This window comes from Balaenoptera ricei, chromosome 9, assembly GCF_028023285.1.
Source record: "Balaenoptera ricei isolate mBalRic1 chromosome 9, mBalRic1.hap2, whole genome shotgun sequence".
In the NCBI taxonomy this organism is placed as follows: Eukaryota; Metazoa; Chordata; class Mammalia; order Artiodactyla; family Balaenopteridae; genus Balaenoptera; species Balaenoptera ricei.
Genome location: NC_082647.1, coordinates 5,506,831 through 5,525,177, shown reverse-complemented (window position 1 = coordinate 5,525,177; position 18,347 = coordinate 5,506,831). Strand labels below are relative to the sequence as shown.

The following is an 18,347-nucleotide window of genomic DNA, read 5'->3' as shown; positions in this document are numbered from 1 at the left end:
TTAACGTTAAGGGCCTTGGGATGGGGAATGAGCCTGGATGATCCAGGTGGGCTCACTCTAATCACATGAGCCCTTAAGACTGGAAGACCCTCCAGGCTGTGGGCAGAGGGTCAGAGAGATGTGCGTGATGACTTCATCCACTGTAGTTGGCTTTGAAGACGGATGAAAGGGACCAAGGAATGTGCGTAGTTTCTAGAAGCTGGAAAAGGCTTCTCCCCTAGAGCCTCCGGAAAGGAGGCCAACCCCTTGATTTTTTAGCCCAGGAAGACCTGTGTTGGACATCTGACCTACAGGACTGTAAGAGAATATATTTTTGTTGTTTTATGCCACTAAGTTTATGTAAAGAACACTAATATATCTAGAAAGAGACCTCTCTGTAGGTGCTTGACCTTGAGCTGGAGGGTGGTAATTAGCTGACTTCCTGACAGTTCAGCTGCTTCTGGAATTGCAGCTGCTCAGGCTGACCGGGAAGTTTTGCAGGTGGGAGCAGAGGGGCCAGATGGTTTTGGGTAGAGGGGCCCTTGAGCAGCTTCTCCAAAGGCGGCCTGTGCAGAGGGCAGTGTCTGACTCTCCGCCGCAAACATCCAAGGGAGGTGACACAGGGCAATACAAAGAGCATTGGTTTTCAAACCAGAGCCATGGTTTCAAGCTTGGTAGGTGCCAGTTACCAGCTACGGGATCTTGGGCAAGCCACTTCTCGAGCCTCAGCTTCCCAATCCATGATATGGGAACAAAGATATCTAACTAATGTAGTTGTTGGAGTGATTGAATGAGGTAATTATGAACACTTTTTTTAAGCATTAAGTATTAAATGCTTATTAGAAAGTGATTAGTATAAATAATTAAAATATAAATATTTAATTTACGTGCTTCAAAATGGTAAAATACATAAAATAAAACTAGGAGAAATACAGAGCAAAAGTAATGAAAATATAGACCATTCACAGTGGAAAGTCTCTTGGAGATTTTAGAACTCACCAGCCTTATTTCCCAGTTAGAGAAGCTAATCTCCCTAGTAGATCAGAGACTTGTCCCAGGTCACATAATTCAGGACTCAAGCCCACAAATTCTGGTTTCCATTGCAGTAAACAGTATCATCACACTACCAGGTCATGGAAACGTAGCAAGCAAGCAAACAAAAATGAGAAATTCAAATAGCATAGTCACTTAATTACTTTTTACAAAATCCAAATGGCTATGTTTAACAGATTTATAGTGTGAATGAAATGGAAATGTGTGGATATTGTACAAAAATTTATCAAACACTTAAGCACAAAGAGATTCTCTGTAAATTCCCCCAAACTAGATTTTGCACACCACATTCTTAAACATCAATACAAAAAATGAAAAAAGAGAGCACTAACGTAATATGTAGGTTAATAAAAATGAAAATATGTAAGACCTTAAAAATGATTGCTGTAGAGACCAAATTGAGAATATTCAAAATAAATATAATGAGTTATGTTTAAATGTAAAAATGTAGAAACTAAAGAAAAGCAGAAAATAAAATGAAATAAGAGGAGAAAAAGACTGAAAATATTGAGCGAGATTGATACAGCATTTGTTGTTTTTTAAAAATAGGGTAACAAACCTTGCAAACCACAATCCCTAGAGAAATTGTGCAAATAGATTGCTACAGGAAAGCAGAAAGGAAGCTTCCACTCAGGGAAAGATGAAGAATATATCTCCCAACTTTTAACTTCAGTGAGTAATTCAGTTTTGAACATTCCACAAATATTTTTTGGAAGGAAGTATGGGAAAGATCCTTTATCAGGCAGATTGAACCTCATGCCCTTCAGTTATTTCAGATCCTAAGGAAAAGTTGGTTTAATCTGGGAAGACAGGGTTTTAGATAAGATACAGATGATTATATGTAGGTTCTCTCTGTAAACAATAAATAGAACAATCCTTTCTATAACTCCCGAGGCCAACAGAAGTCAAACAACTGCTCCACTTCCTGGCAATAAACTTAAATAAATATTTTGACATTCCCACAAAATGTGAGTGTGGGAAGCAGCCAGGAGGGACCCCAGTACCCCTTTGCTCTCATTAAAGCATGTAAGTTTCTCCCAGAAAATGCCTTATGATGAGTGAAAAATAATAAGTTTCATTGAAATGTAGGGGCTAGATAGCTTGTTCCCACATGCTTTGCAATTTAAATTAGTACTCAGAAAAACTCAATATTACTTTACATGTAGTATAATTTTTAATTATTTTGCAATTTATAATACTATATTTGTGGTCTTCCTGGGTCATTCAAATTGCCAAAGTTGAAAATATTTAAATCTTTAAATGCCAAGTGTATGTAGGCTATATATGATAAAGAGGACACCGCAAGTTAGCATGGGAGAAAGGCGTTTTTTTGGGTTTTGTTGTGGTTATTTTTTAATGGCCCTCAAACAATTAGTTATTTGAGAAAAATTTTCATCTTCATTTTATACCAGACACCAAATAAATTCTAGCCGGATTAATAATTTTATTTTTAAAAGTCAAACCATTAAGTTGTTGTAAGAGAAATTTTTAAACAGAAAAAGAAAACAGATTAATACTTACCCGTTCTACAAAGAAGAAATTTCAAAGCTTAAAACCAATGGACTTAAAAGTTCTCATTACAAGAAAAAAAATTTTTTTTGTAACTATGTATAGTGACAGATTTTCACTAGACTTACTGTGGTGATCATTTTGAAATATATATACAAGTATCAAATTATTACATTGTACACCTGAAATTAATATGTCAATTATACCTGTAAAAAAAAAAAGGAAAAAACAGCTTACTACAAAAAATGAAAAACTGTAAAAAATGATAAAATTAAAAAACAATAGGCTGGGGAAATAGTATAACTAAGATAGATAAAAAGTTAATATTCTTACTATGTAAAATGTACATACAAAACCATTTAAAAAAAAAAAAAACACCATGACTCCCATACCTAAACGGTCAAAAGATATAAACATTTCATTTGCAAATGGCTGATCACCTGAAAAAAATTTCAACCTCACCAGTAAATTTTTAAAAATTAACCAGATATTATTTGTTTATTGAGGTGAGATATATACTTAACATAAGATTGAAATGAACGATTCAGGGATGTTTAGCATAGTCACAATGTTGTACAACCACCACCCCATGCAGTTCCATAATATTTTCATCACCCCAGAAGAAAACCCCACACCCATTAAGCAGTTTCCTCCCATTTCCCCATCTCCCAGCCCCTGGCAACCAACAATCTGCATCCTGTCTCTGGGTTTACTTTTCTGGATATTTCATATTAATGGACTCGTACCTTTTATGTCTGGCTCTTTCGCTAGCATAATGTTTTTGAGATTCATCTACATGTGTCAGCACTTCATTTTTTATGTCTGGATAATATTCCATTGTATGCATTTATACAGTTGGTTTCTCCATTCATCTGTTGGTAGACATTTGGGCTGTTTCCTTCTTTGGGCTATTGTAAGGAGTACTGCTGTGGACATGCGTATACATGTATACATTTGAATTCTTTTTATTTTTTAATTTTATTTATTTATTTTTTGGCTGCATTGGGTCTTTGTTGCTGCGTGTGGGCTTTCTCTAGTTGCTGCGAGCGGGAGCTACTTTTTTTTTTTTAACGTTTTTATTGGAGTATAATTGCTTTACAATGGCGTGTTAGTTTCTGCTTTATAACAAAGTGAATCAGTTATACATATACATATGTTCCCATATCTCTTCCCTCTTGCGTCTCCCTCCCTCCCACCCTCCCTATCCCACCCCTCTAGGTGGTCACAAAGCACAGAGCTGATCTCCCTGTGCTATGCGGTTGCTTCCCACTAGCTATCAATTTTACGTTTGGTAGTGTATATATGTCCATGCCACTCTCTCACTTTATCACATCTTACCCTTCCCCCTCCCCATATCCTCAAGTCCATTCTCTGGTAGGTCTGTGTCTTTATTCCCGTCTTGCCACTAGGTTCTTCATGACCTTTTTTTTCCCCTTAGATTCCATATATATGTGTTAGCATACTGTATTTGTTTTTCTCTTTCTGACTTACTTCACTCTGTATGACAGACTATAACTCCATCCACCTCACTACAAATAACTCCATTTCGTTTCTTTTTATGGCTGAGTAATATTCCATTGTATATATGTGCCACATCTTTATCCATTCATCCGATGATGGACATTAGGTTGCTTCCATGTCCTGGCTATTGTAAATAGAGCTGCAATGAACATTTTGGTACATGACTCTTTTTGAATTATGGTTTTCTCAGGGTATATGCCCAGTAGTGGGATTGCTGGGTCGTATGGTAGTTCTATTTTTAGTTTTTTAAGGAACCTCCATACTGTTCTCCACAGTGGCTGTATCAATTTACATTCCCACCAACAGTGCAAGAGTGTTCCCTTTTCTCCACACCCTCTCCAACATTTATTGTTTCTAGATTTTTTTATGATGGCCATTCTGACCGGTGTGAGATGGTATCTCATTGTAGTTTTGATTTGCATTTCTCTAATGATTAATGATGTTGAGCATTCTTTCATGTGTTTGTTGGCAATCTGTATATCTTCTTCGGAGAAATGTCTATTTAGGTCTTCTGCCCATTTTTGGATTGGGTTGTTTGTTTTTTTGTTATTGAGCTGCATGAGCTGCTTGTAAATTTTGGAGATTAATCCTTTGTCAGTTGCTTCATTTGCAAATATTTTCTCCCATTCTGAGGGTTGTCTTTTCATCTTGTTTATGGTTTCCTTTGCTGTGCAAAAGCTTTTAAGTTTCATTAGGTCCCATTTGTTTATTTTTGTTTTTATTTCCGTTTCTCTAGGAGGTGCGTCAAAAAGGATCTTGCTGTGATTTATGTCATAGTGTTCTGCCTATGTTTTCCTCTAAGAGTTTGATAGTGTCTGGCCTTACATTTAGGTCTTTAATCCATTTTGAGTTTATTTTTGTGTATGGTGTTAGGAAGTGTTCTAATTTCATTCTTTCACATGTAGCTGTTCAATTTTCCCAGCACCACTTATTGAAGAGGCTGTCTTTTCTCCATTGTATATTCTTGCCTCCTTTATCAAAGATAAGGTGACCATATGTGCGTGGGTTTATCTCTGGGCTTTCTATCCTGTTCCATTGGTCTATATTTCTGTTTTTGTGCCAGTACCATACTGTCTTGATTACTGTAACTTTGTAGTATAGTCTGAAGTCTGGGAGCCTGGTTCCTCCAGCTCCGTTTTTCTTTCTCAAGATTGCTTTGGCTCTTTGGGGTCTTTTGTGTTTCCATACAAATTGTGAAATTTTTTGTTCTAGTTCTGTGAAAAATGCCATTGGTAGTTTGATAGGGATTGCATTGAATCTGTAGATTGCTTTGGGTAGTATAGTCATTTTCACAATGTTGATTCTTCCAATCCAAGAACATGGTATATCTCTCCATCTATTTGTATCATCTTTAATTTCTTTCATCAGTGTCTTACAATTTTCTGCATACAGGTCTTTTGTCTCCTTAGGTAGGTTTATTCCTAGGTATTTTATTCTTTTTGTTGCAATGGTAAATGGGAGTGTTTTCTTAATTTCACTTTCAGATTTTTCGTCATTAGTGTATAGGAATGCAAGAGATTTCTGTGCATTAATTTTGTATCCTGCTACTTTACCAAATTCATTGATTAGCTCTAGTAGTTTTCTGGTAGCATCTTTAGGATTCTCTATGTATAGTATCATGTCATCTGCAAACAGTGACAGCTTTACTTCTTTTCTGATTTGGATTCCTTTTATTTCTTTTTCTTCTATGATTGCTGTTGCTAAAACTTCCAAAACTATATTGAATAATAGTGGTGAGAGTGGGCAACCTTGTCTTGCTCCTGATCTTAGTGGAAATGGTTTCAGTTTTTCACCATTGAGGACGATGTTGGCTTTGGGTTTGTTGTATATGGCCTTTATTATGTTGAGGTAAGTTCCCTCTATGCCTACTTTCTCGACAGTTTTTATCATAAATGGGTGTTGAACTTTGTCAAAAGCTTTCTCTGCATCTATTGAGATGATCATATGGTTTTTCTCCTTCAATTTGTTAATGTGGTGTATCACATTGATTGATTTGCATATGTTGAAGAATCCTTGCATTCCTGGGATAAACCCCACTTGACCATGGTGTATGATCCTTTTAATGTGCTATTGGATTCTGTTTGCTAGTATTTTGTTGAGGATTTTTGCATCTATGTTCATCAGTGATATTGGTCTGTAGTTTTCTTTTTTTGTGACATTTTTGTCTGGTTTTGGTATCTGGGTAATGGTGGCCTCATAGAATGAGCTTGGGAGTGTTCCTCCCTCTGCTATATTTTGGAAGAGTTTGAGAAGGATAGGTGTTAGCTCTTCTCTAAATGTTTGATAGAATTCGCCTGTGAAGCCATCTGGTCCTGGACTTTTGTTTGTTGCAAGATTTTTAATCACAGTTTTGACTTCAGTGCTTGTGATTGGTCTGTTCGTATTTTCTATTTCTTCCAGGTTCCATCTCAGAAGGTTGTGCATTTCTAAGAATTTCTCCATTTCTTCCAGGTTGTCCATTTTATTGGCATAGAGTTGCTTGCAGTAATCTCTCATGATCCTTTGTATTTCTGCAGTGTCAGTTGTTACTTCCCCTTTTTCATTTCTAATTCTATTGATTTGAGTCTTCTCCCTTTTTTTCTTGATGAGTCTGGCTAATGGCTTATCAATTTTGTTTATCTTCTCAAAGAACCAGCTTTTAGTTTTATTGATCTCTGCTATCGTTTCCTTCATTTCTTTTTCATTTATTTCTGATCTGATCTTTATGATTTCTTTCCTTCTGCTAACTTTGGGGTTTTTTTTTGTTCTTCTCTCTCTAATTGCTTTAGGTGTAGGGTTAGGTTGTTTCTTTGAGATGTTTCTTGTTTCTTAAGGTAGAATTGTATTGCTATAAACTTCCCTCTTAGAACTGCTTTTGCTGCATCCCATAGGTTTTGGGTCGTTGTGTTTTCATTGTCATTTGTTTCTAGGTATTTTTTGATTTCCTCTTTGATTTCTTCAGTGATCTCTTGGTTATTAAGTAGTGTGTTGTTTAGCCTCCATGTGTTTGTATTTTTCACAAATTTTTTGCTGTAATTGATATTTACTCTCATAGTGTTGTGGTCAGAAAAGGTGCTTGATACAATTTCAATTTTCTTAAATTTACCAAGGCTTGACTTGTGACCCAAGATATGATCTATCCTGGAGAATGTTCCATGAGCACTTGAGAAGAAAGTGTATTCTGTTGTTTTTGGATGGAATGTCCTATAAATATCAATTAAGTCCATCTTGTTTAATGTATCATTTAAAGCTTGTGTTTCCTTATTTATTTTCTTTTTTTTAACTAATTAATTAATTAATTATTTTTTTTGGTTGCATTGGGTCTTTGTTGCTGTGCATGGGCTTTCTCTAGTTGCAGTGAGCGGGGATTACTCTTTGTTGAGGTGTGGGGCTTCTCATTGTAGTGGGTTCTCTTGTTGTGGCGCATGGGCTCTAGGTGTGCGCACTTCGGTAGTTGTGGCACACAGGCTCAGTAGTTGTGGCTCGTGGGCTCTAGAGCGCAGGCTCAATAGTTGTGGCACCCGGGCTTAGTTGCCCTGCGGCATGTGGGATCTTCCCGGACCAGGGCTTGAACCTGTGACCCCTGCATTGGCAGGGGGTCTCCCAACCACTGTGCCACCAGGGAAGCCCTCCTTATTTATTTTCATTTTGGATGATCTGTCCATTGGTGAAAGCGGGGTGTTAAAGTCCCCTACTATGATTGTGTTACTGTCGATTTCCCCTTTTATGGCTGTTAGCATTTGCCTTATGTATTGAGGTGCTCCTATGTTGGGTTCATAAATATTTACAATTGTTATATCTTCTTCTTGGATTGATCCCTTGATCATTATGTAGTGTCCTTCTTTGTCTCTTTTAATAGTGTTTATTTTAAAGTCTATTTTATCTGATATGAGAATTGCTACTCCAGCTTTCTTTTGATTTCTATTTGCATGGAATACCTTTTTCCATCCCCTCACTTTCAGTCTGTATGTGTCTGTAGGTCTGAAGTGGGTCTCTTGTAGACAGCATATATATGGGTCTTGTTTTTGTATCCATTCAGCCAGTCTGTGTCTTTTGGTTGGGGCATTTAATCCATTTACATTTAAGGTAATTATCAATATGTATGTTCCTATTACCATTTTCTTAATTGTTTTGGGTTTATTATTGTAGGTCTTTTCCTTCTCTTGTGTTTCCTGCCTAGAGAAGTTCCTTTAGCATTTCTTGTAAAGCTGGTTTCATTGTGCGGAATTCTCTTAGCTTTTGCTTGTCTGTAAAGGTTTTCATTTCTCCGTCAAATCTAAATGAGATCCTTGCTGGATAGAGTAATCTTGGTTGTAGGTTTTCCCCTTTCATCACTTTAAATATGTCCTGCCACTCCCTTCTGGCTTGCAGAGTTTCTGCTGAAAGATCAGCTGTTAACCTTATGGGGATTCCCTTGTATGTTATTTGTTGTTTTTCCTTTGCTGCTTTTAATATTTTTTCTTTGTATTTAATTTTTGATAGTTTGATTAATATGTGTCTTGGCGTGTTTCTCCTTGGATTTATCCTGTATGGGACTCTCTGTGCTTCCTGGACTTGATTAACAATTTTCTTACTCATATTAGGGAAGTTTTCAACTATAATCTCTTCAAATATTTTCTCAGTCCCTTTCTTTTATTCCTCTTCTTCTGGGACCCCTATAATTCTAATGTTGGTGCATTTAATATTGTCCCAGAGGTCTCTGAGACTGTCCTCAATTCTTTTCATTCTTTTTTTATTCTGCTCTGCAGTAGTTATTTCCACTATTTTATCTTCCAGGTCACTTATCCGTTCTTCTGCCTCAGTTATTCTGCTATTGATCCCTTCTAGAGAATTTTTAATTTCATTTATTGTGTTGTTCATCATTGTTTGTTTGTTCTTTAGTTCTTCTAGGTCCTTGTTAAACGTTTCTTGTATTTTCTCCGTTCTATTTCCAAGATTTTGGATCATCTTTACTATCATTATTCTGAATTCTTTTTCAGGTAGACTGCCTATTTCCTCTTCATTTGTTAGGTCTGGTGGGTTTTTACCTTGCTCCTTCATCTGTTGTGTGTTTCTTTGTCTTCTCATTTTGCTTAACTTACTGTTTGGGGTCTCCTTTTTGCAGCCTGCAGGTTTGTAGTTCCTGTTGTTTTTGGTGTCTGCCCCCAGTGACTAAGGTTGATTCAGTGGGTTGTGTAGGCTTCTTGGTGGAGGGGACTAGTTCCTGTGTTCTGGTGGATGAGGCTGGATCTTGTCTTTCTCGTGGGCAGGACTGTGTCCATCTTGTGTTTTGGGGTGTCTGTGACCTTATTATGATTTTAGGCAGCCTCTCTGCTAATGGGTGGGGTTGTGTTCCTGTCTTGCTGGTTGTTTGGCATAGGGTGTCCAGCAGTGTAGCTTGCTGGTCGTTGAGTGGAGCTGGGTCTTGGCATTGAGATGGAGATCTCTGGGAGGTTTTCGCCATTTGATATTACGTGGAGCTGGGAGGTCTCTTGTGGACCAGTGTCCTGAACTTGGCTCTCCCACCTCAGAGGCACAGCCCTGATGCCTGGCTGGAGCACCAAGAGCCTGTCCTCAACACGGCTCAGAATAAAAGGGAGAAAGAAAAGAAAGAAAAAAAGAAGAAGATAAAATAAAATAAAATAAAATATAAAATAAAAAAGTTATTAAAATAAAAAACAAAAAATAATTATTAAAAACATTTTTAAGTAATTAAAAGAAAGAAAGAAAGAAAGAAAGAAGAGAACAACCAAACCAAAAAACAAATCCACCAATGATAACGAGCACTGAAAACTATACTAAAAAAAAACAATGGACGGACAGAACCCTAGGACAAATGGTAAAAGCAAAGCTATACAGACAAAATCACCCACAGAAGCACACACATACACACTCACAAAAAGAGAAAAAGGAAAAAAAATATATATATCATTGCTCCCGAAGTCCACCTCCTCAATTTGGGATGATTCGTTGTCTATTCAGGTATTCCACAGATGCAGGTACATCAGGTTGATGGTGGAGATTTAATCCGCTGCTCCTGAGGCTGCTGGGAGAAATTTCCCTTTCTCTTCTTTGTTCGCACAGCTCTCGGGGTTCAGCTTTGGATTTGGCCCCGCCTCTGCATGTAGGTTGCCTGAGGGCGTCTGTTCTTCACTCAGACAGGACGGGGTTAAAGGAGCGGCTGATTTGGGGGCTCTGGCTCACTTAGGCCGGGGGAGGGAGCGGTACGGAGGAGGCGGGGTGAGCCTGCGGCGGCAGAGGCATCGTGACGTTGCACCAGCCTGAGGTGCGCAGTGCGTTCTCCCGGGGAAGTTGTCCCCGGATCATGGGACCCTGGCAGTGGCGGGCTGCACAGGCTCCCGGGAGGGGCGGTGTGGAGAGTGACCTGTGCTCGCACACAGGCTTCTTGGTGGCGGCAGCAGCAGCCTTAGCGTCTCATGCCCATCTCTGGGGTCCGCGCTGATCGCCGCCGCTCGCGCCCGTCTCTGGAGCTCGTTTAGGCGGCTCTCTGAATCCCCTCTCCTTGCGCACCAGGAAACAAAGAGGCAAGAAACAGTCTCTTGCCTCTTCGGCAGCTCCAGACCTTTTCCCGGACTCCCTCCCGGCTCGCCGTGGCGCACTAGCCCCTTCAGGCTGTGTTCACGCCGCCAACCCCAGTCCTCTCCCTGCGATCCGACCAAAGCCCGAGCCTCAGCTCCCAGCCTCCGCCCGCCCCGCGGGTGAGCAGACAAGCCTCTTGGGCTGCTGAGTGCTGGTCGGCACCGAGCCTCTGTGCAGGAATCTCTCCGCTTTGCCCTCCGCACCCCTGTGGCCGCGCTCTCCTCCGTGGCTCCAAAGCTTCCACGGGGGCTACTTTTCACTGTGGTGCGTGGGCTTCTCATTGTGGTGGCTTCTCTTGTTGCGGTGCACAGGCTCTAGGCACGCAGGCTGCAGGCTCAGTAGTTGTGGTGCATGGGTTTAGTTGCTCCGCGGCATGTGGGAATCTTCCCGGACCAGGGCTTGAACCTGTGTCCCCTGTATTGGCAGGCGGATTCTCAACCACTGCGCCACCAGGGAAGTCCCTGAATCCTTTTTTTTTTTTTAAATTAATTAATTAATTAATTTATGGCTGTGTTGGGTCTTCGTTTCTGTGTGAGGGCTTTCTCCAGTTGCGGCAAGTGGGGGCCATTCTTCATCGCGGTGCGCGGGCCTCTCACTATCGCGGCCTCTCTTGTTGCGGAGCACAGGCTCCAGACGCGCAGGCTCAGTAGTTGTGCCTCACGGGCCCAGTTGCTCCGCGGCATGTGGGATCCTCCCAGACCAGGGCTCGAACCCGTGTCCCCTGCATTGGCAGGCGGATTCTCAACCACTGCGCCACCAGGGAAGCTCCTTGAATTCTTTTTACTATGTGCCTATGAGTGGAATTTCTGTGTCACATGGTAATTCTTCTTAACTTTTTGAGGAGCTGCCAAACTGTTTTCCGCAGCAGCTGGACCATTTACATTCCCACCAGCAACGTATGAGAGTTCCAATTTTTCCACATCCTCACCAACACTTGTTATTTTCTGTCTTTTTTTGTTTTGTTTTAATTCTAGCCATCCTGGTAGATATGAAGTGGTACCTCACTGTGTTTTTAATTTGCATTTCCTTAATGACCAATGATGTCGAGCATCTTTTCATGTGCTTGTTGGCCATTTATATATCTTCTTTGGAGAAACAGATGGTATTTTTCACCTATCAAATTAGCCGACATGATTTTAAAATGTTTGTGTTATGTAATATTATAGAAGCTATTTTAAGTGAAAAATGCAAAGTGTTAATTGAACAGTGTGTGTGCTGCCAACAGTAAAAAAAACCAAACTGTATATGTTTAAAAATAGGGCTCTTTTTAGCTCAGTTTTGAAGGCATGAAGACAACAGATGTTATATTCCAAAGTGAGTTGTCCGACACAGTACCGTAAAGAAATTTCAAAATAGATATCTGAGAAGCAAACTCAGCTACACTGAATGAGATCGTTAGAATTAGAGGTGATTTTTAGAGAAAGCTGCTTGCTAAATCCTGGTCAGAGGAACTTGATGTGAATTTCCTGTGTTGGGGGCTCAGCACATCCTCAGACATCAATACAACAAAACCAGAAACCTATTGGGGGTGAAGAGAAATGAACTGATGTTGGCTTCTCACCTGAGAATCAAAAGGGCAGAAGAAGGGCTGTGGCTAGCTACGGAACCAAGGACATTTGCTTCAGTGTTAGTATCTGTTCTGATGGCAGAGTTTGCTCAAGCAGTGGATGTTTGGGTAAGAGAGCAATAAAGATCATCTTAGATCACGTCCAATGGGGCCATCTAGAAGGATGGACAAATCTCAGCAGAGGAGAAGCTAGAGGTAGAACACAGGACCCTAAGTTGCGGAGGTGGGAGTCTAGACCACCTGGATAGAATGCATTTGCCCGGTTTATGGGAACTGCAGATAAGAGACTACCAAGGTTGGGAAGAGGGGTGGTCCTCAAAATCACCGTGCAGCCACACCGTAATGGAAGGAGTCAGCTGAGAGCACCCTGCTCTCTCACCGAGAAAGAACTTCCCTGCCCCATTCACTTGTCTCTTACCCTCCTTTGGCTTTAGTAAGGTCTGAAACCACAGAGGGTAAGCTGGGGAAGGAGACCAGTAAGGAAGAGCTAAGAAGAGTTAGTGCAAAGGCAAGTGACCCTGCCACAGGGCCACCTGGTTGGGGGGTGGGTTCTGCATGCAGGCAGGGAAGTTTCGATTGTAGCAGGGGCCTGGAAATTCTAATTGCTGAATTGAGACTGTTTTCAACTTCAGCTGTGTAATAAGACTTCCACTTAACCTAAGAGAGCAGAGAAGTCTTGGGGCCTGCTCTGTTTTGTAACCAATGGCAGGGAATGGACCAGTCATCCCTATAGATTTATTTATTTATTTACTTATTTATTTATGGCTGAGTTGGGTCTTCGGTGCGGTGCACGGGCTTCTCATTGCAGTGGCTTCTCTTGTTGCAGAGCGCAGGCTCTAGGCGTGCGGGCTTCAATAGTTGTGGCTCGTGGGCTCTAGAGCGCAGGCTCAGTAGTTGTGGCACACTGGCTTAGGTGCTCCACGGCATGTGGGATCTTCCCAGGCCGGGGCTTGAACCCCTGTCCCGTGCATTGGCAGGTGGATTCTCAACCACTGCACCACCAGGGAAGCCCCTCCCTATAGATTTAAAGGAGCAAAATTAAGTTGCTTTTCCCGAGTCCTGCTTATTCAAGGTTTGACATGTGGACAGGATCTTGGATGGATGGATAAGAATAAGAATCCCGTGATCTGAGCTGAGGGATAAAGGTTATGTCATTATTAATGGTTTAAAATTCTGGGGACTTCTCTGGTGGCACAGTGGTTAAGAATCCACCTGCCAATGCAGGGGACCCGGGTTCGAGCCCTGGTCCGGGAAGATCCCACATGCTGCGGAGCAACTAAGCCCGTGCGCCACACTGCTGAGCCTGTGCTCCAGAGCCCACGAGCCGCAACTACTGAGTCCGTGTGCCACAACCACTGAAACCCATGCGCCTAGAGCCCGTGCTCCACAACAAGAGAAGCCACCGCAATGAGAAGCCCGCACACCGCAACGAAGAGTAGCCCCTGCTCGCTGCACCTAGAGAAAGCCCGCATGCAGTAATGAAGATCCAACACAGCCAAAAATAAAATAAGTACATAAATACATAAATTTAAAAAATTTTAAAATTCTGTTGTGAATTGTTTATAAGAATACTCATTGTATTCTATAGAAAGATTTGGAAGATGTACTCTTTCTTCCCAATATGACTCTTTGTTTCCTAATGATTCTGACAGTTTTATTGAGATAAAATTCACATACCACACAATTCACCCACTGAAAGTGTACAATGCAATGTTTTTAAATATATTCACAGGGTTATGTAACCATCACCACAACCTAGTTTTAGAACATTTTTTCCTAGTACAAAATGTCAATGAAAAATTAATCAGTCAATCTAAGAATTGGAAAATTTTATTCAAGCCAAATTTGGGGATTATAACCCAGGAAGAGCATTTTAGAAAGCTCTGAGAACTGTTCTGCCATTTAGAAGTCAAGGCACAGTTATATAAGTTTTTTTTGAGACAGAGTGCTGTATATCAAATGACATGTTATTTACAGTTTACATAACCAGATCTAAGTGGCATCCTGGTGGGTCATGTGACCCCTTACAAGATCAAGGAGGAATGTTATCTTTTAAGGAGTTGTCTTGATGCTGGGAGAATGTTGCTCTTTATGGTTGAGCAGGTATTTCTGCTGATGGGAGAGGTTTGATCGATGCCTAGTGCAGGTACACAATGCACAGTGTGGGGAGAGAGGAGGCCAAAGGGCAGAGAAGAATTTTTATGTTTATATTTTTCTTGTCTTGCCATAAAGTATGAATTTCACTTCACAAAAGAAACCCCATACCTGTTATGAGTCACTCACCATTCCCTGCCATCTTATTCTCCCCACCCCACCACCAAACCCTAAATAACCACTAATCTATTTTCTTTTTATATAGATTTACCTATTCTGGAAATTTCATTGAATGGAGTTATGCAATATGTGGTCTCTTGTGACTGGCTCCTTTCACTCAACAATGTTTTCCAGGTTCATTCATGTTGTACTATGTGTCAGTACTTCATTCCGTTTTATCGCCAAATAATATTCCATTGTGTGGATATACCGCATTTTGTTTAGCCATTCGTCCGCTGGTGAACCTTTGAGTTGCTAGCACTTTTTTTTTTTTTTAATTAATTAATTTATTTATTTTTGGCTGTGTTGGGTCTTCGTTTCTGTGCGAGGGCTTTCTCTAATTGCGGCGAGTGGGGGCCACTCTTCATCGCGGTGCGCGGGCCTCTCACTATCGCGGCCTCTCTTGTTGCGGAGCACAGGCTCCAGACGCACAGGCTCAGCAGTTGTGGCTCACGGGCCCAGTTGCTCCGCGGCATGTGGGATCTTCCCAGACCAGGGCTTGAACCCGTGTCCCCTGCATTGGCAGGCAGATTCTCAACCACTGCACCACCAGGGAAGCCCGCACATTTTTACTATTAGGAGTAATGCTGCTGTGAACATTAACGTACAAGATTTTGTGTGAACCTAAGTTTCATTTCTCTTGTGTATATGTATACCCGGGAGTAGAATTGTTGGGGTGTATGGTAACTCTGTGTTTAACTTTTGAGGCATCGCCAAATAATTTTTGAAAGTGGCTGCAACATTTTATACTCCCATCAGCAATGCACAGGGTTCCAATTTCTCCACAATCTCACCAACACTTGCCATTGTCTGTCTTATTGATTATAGCTACCCTAGTGGATATGAAGTGATATCTCATTGTGATTTTGATTAGCATTTCCCTAATGACAGAAGAGGTTGAGCACCTTTTCCCATGATTATGGGCTATTTGTATATCTTCTTTAGAGAAATGTCTATTCAAAGCCTTTACCCATTTTTTCATTAAGTTGTCTTTTATTACTGAGTTTTAAGAGTTCTTTGTATATTCTGGATACAAGTCCTTTATCCAATATATGATTTGTAAATAATTTCTCCCATTTTGTGGATTTTTTTTTTAACTTTCTTCATGGTATCTATTTAACCACAAAAGGTTTTAGTTTTGATGAAGTCCAATTTACCTGTTTTTTTTTTTTTTTTTCTTCTGTTGCTTGTATTTTTGGTGTCATACCTAAGAAACCATTACCTAACTCAAGGGTTATAAAATGTATGCCTGTTTTCTTCTAAGAGTTTTATAGTTTTAGCTCTTACCTTTTTAGGTCTGTTATCCATTTGACTTAATATTTGTGTTTGGTATGAGTTAGGGGGTCCAACTTCATTCTTTTCATGCAGATATCCAGTTGTCTCAGGATATTTATTGAAAAAAATGATTCTTTCCCAATTAAGTTGTCTTGGTACCCTTTTCTGAAATCAATTGACAATAGATGCTTCGTTTATTTCTGCACCCTTAATTCTATACCTTTGGTCTATAAGTATCTTATGCCAATATTATATTGTTTTGATTATTGTAGCCTTTTAGTAAGTTTTGACAGCAGGAAATCCTTCAACTTCGTTCTTCTTTATCAAGATTGTTTTAGCTAATTTGGATCCCTTGCCTTTCCATATGAATTTTAGGATCAATTTCTGTAAAAAGAGCCGGTGGGATTTTGATAAGGGTTGAATTGCATCTGTAGATTGATTTAGGAGATTATAAACATTTTAATAATACTAAGTCTTCTGATCTAAACATAGGATGTTTTCATACCTTCCTATGATTTTATGTTGGCTACAAGAAAAAGTCTAACCTCTGCACCTGAGTTTTGAGGTCCCTTCCAATTTGAGACCACCTAATATATTTTAACACACATATTCTTTATTTTGGCCATGCCAGGTTTTCCCATGTTCTCAAAGCAGAATAGACCCTCATTAAAGCTTGAATTCAAGAGGCAAAATAATTATGCATCTTTGCATCCCAAGGACCAAACTAAATACCAAGGAAGGTTTCCTTGCAGTAAACATTTGCTACATTGAGTTGATCAATCAAGGCTGAGATAAAATGATATTTTAACATTGAAGGTCAGCTCAGTTCCATCTGCTTCTTTAGAATCTTCCCCAGACTACTGTCTAACCCACAGTTCACCAGCTTCTTCTGAATATTTGTGGCACATGATGTCCTGCATTTGTGATACAATATAAAATATGTGTTTCTTGTCTCCTGCCAGTGAAGCTGAAAGCACCTTAATAGCCAAACACATAGTAAATGCTGGACAAATGCTTGTTGCCTTGGTTTGGGTTGTCAGGTGTTTCCTACACATGCACTAACACTCGCCTGTTCTTGCCTCCCCAGGGGACGTTCTGGTGTTCCTGGATAGTCACTGCGAAGTGAATAAAGTATGGCTGGAGCCCTTGCTGAATGCCATTGCCAAGGACCCCCGAATGGTGGTGTGTCCACTGATAGATGTCATTGATTATGTGACCCTGGAATACCAGCCCTCTCCTGTTGTCAGGGGAGCTTTCAACTGGTATCTGCAATTTAAATGGGATCATGTTTTCTCTTATGAGATGGATGGACCAGAAGGACCCACTAGACCTATCCGGTGAGATTTCTTCTGGTAATGGAAAAATAGCATATAGGTATTGGGAGCAGGGGGAAGCTTTCAGAGATTATGACTTTGATTTCATGAGCTTAATGAAGAGAAGTATTTTATTATTTATCTTGTTTCTAAAAGTCTGTAATAATAGAATGTGGTAGGTTTTGTTTCTTTACCTTTCGCTCACTGGAAATGAGCATCTCACCCCAGTTCGGAATACCACCATGGTTAGTATCCCTCTGATTTCAGAGGTCCAGCTTTAAAATGTGGACTTGGTTCTCAGGAACAAGTTGCATGTTTATCAATGATCAAAGTACTAGCACTGTGGATAGCCCAGAAGAAGTCGATGTCTTTGCCAAATTCATGTATAAAATATTTATGCAAGTGCTTCCATCTGTAATTTTATAGGTTGAGATGAATGTGATTTTCCTGGAATATCAGTCTTGGAAAATATATTTCTAAATGTGAGAATAATTTGAATGTTATGACTTCTAACTGTACTTATGAGGTTATTTCTCAACAGACTTCCTCCAAATCACTCCCCACATTTACTGATAACTTTGACACCAGGCTCACTTCTCTTTTAATGTTAACCTCTTTGTTTTACAAACCACATGAGTCAATTTTCTAACACCATAGCCTAGCAAGTCCTTGATCTTTGCCTCTATTTTAATTTAGCTGGAGCTGTGTGATCTTGAACGAGTTACTTAACCTCTTTGCGCCTTATTTCTTTATCTGTAAGTCTGGAGAATAACAGTACTTCACAGGGCTGTTATGAGAATTAAATGACATATATCAAAGCTTAGAACAGTATCTGTCCATAATAAGTGCTGTGTAAATGTTAGATATTTAATATTATTCCTACAGCCATACCCTGGATCTTCACCTTCTAAATTACCAGATATCCCTCTCCTTGGCCACAACCTCCTGGCTTTTTCCTGCTCTGTTCCCCCCACGCCCACCCTTGGACATCATCAAGATGTCCAGTTCTTTGATTTCTCTTTTTACCCCTCACAGTTTTCTTTCTGCTTCTGTGGTCTAGACTTTCTGATCTATAAATTCTCTTCTCTTCTGCCACATCCCACTGCACTTCTGCCACAATAGCCCTGCAAAGCTCCAACTCTGGTTCAATTCCACCATCTATTTCCTTTGTTCCTTTAAGAGATGTGAATTGATGCTTCTGCACATTGATGGTCTCCAGCCTCATGCTGCCTTGCTATCCCTTTATCCACTCATTCCCA

General features: G+C 40.2%; 1 protein-coding gene across 1 annotated transcript in view; it reads left to right on the top strand.

The window, feature by feature from the left end:
- The window catches only part of GALNTL5 (polypeptide N-acetylgalactosaminyltransferase like 5), an 82,815-nt gene that overhangs the window by 32,010 nt on the left and 32,458 nt on the right, over positions 1-18,347 (top strand). Inside the window, 1 exon segment of the mRNA XM_059932573.1 lies at positions 16,863-17,112. Coding sequence (XP_059788556.1) covers positions 16,863-17,112 — 250 coding nt within the window.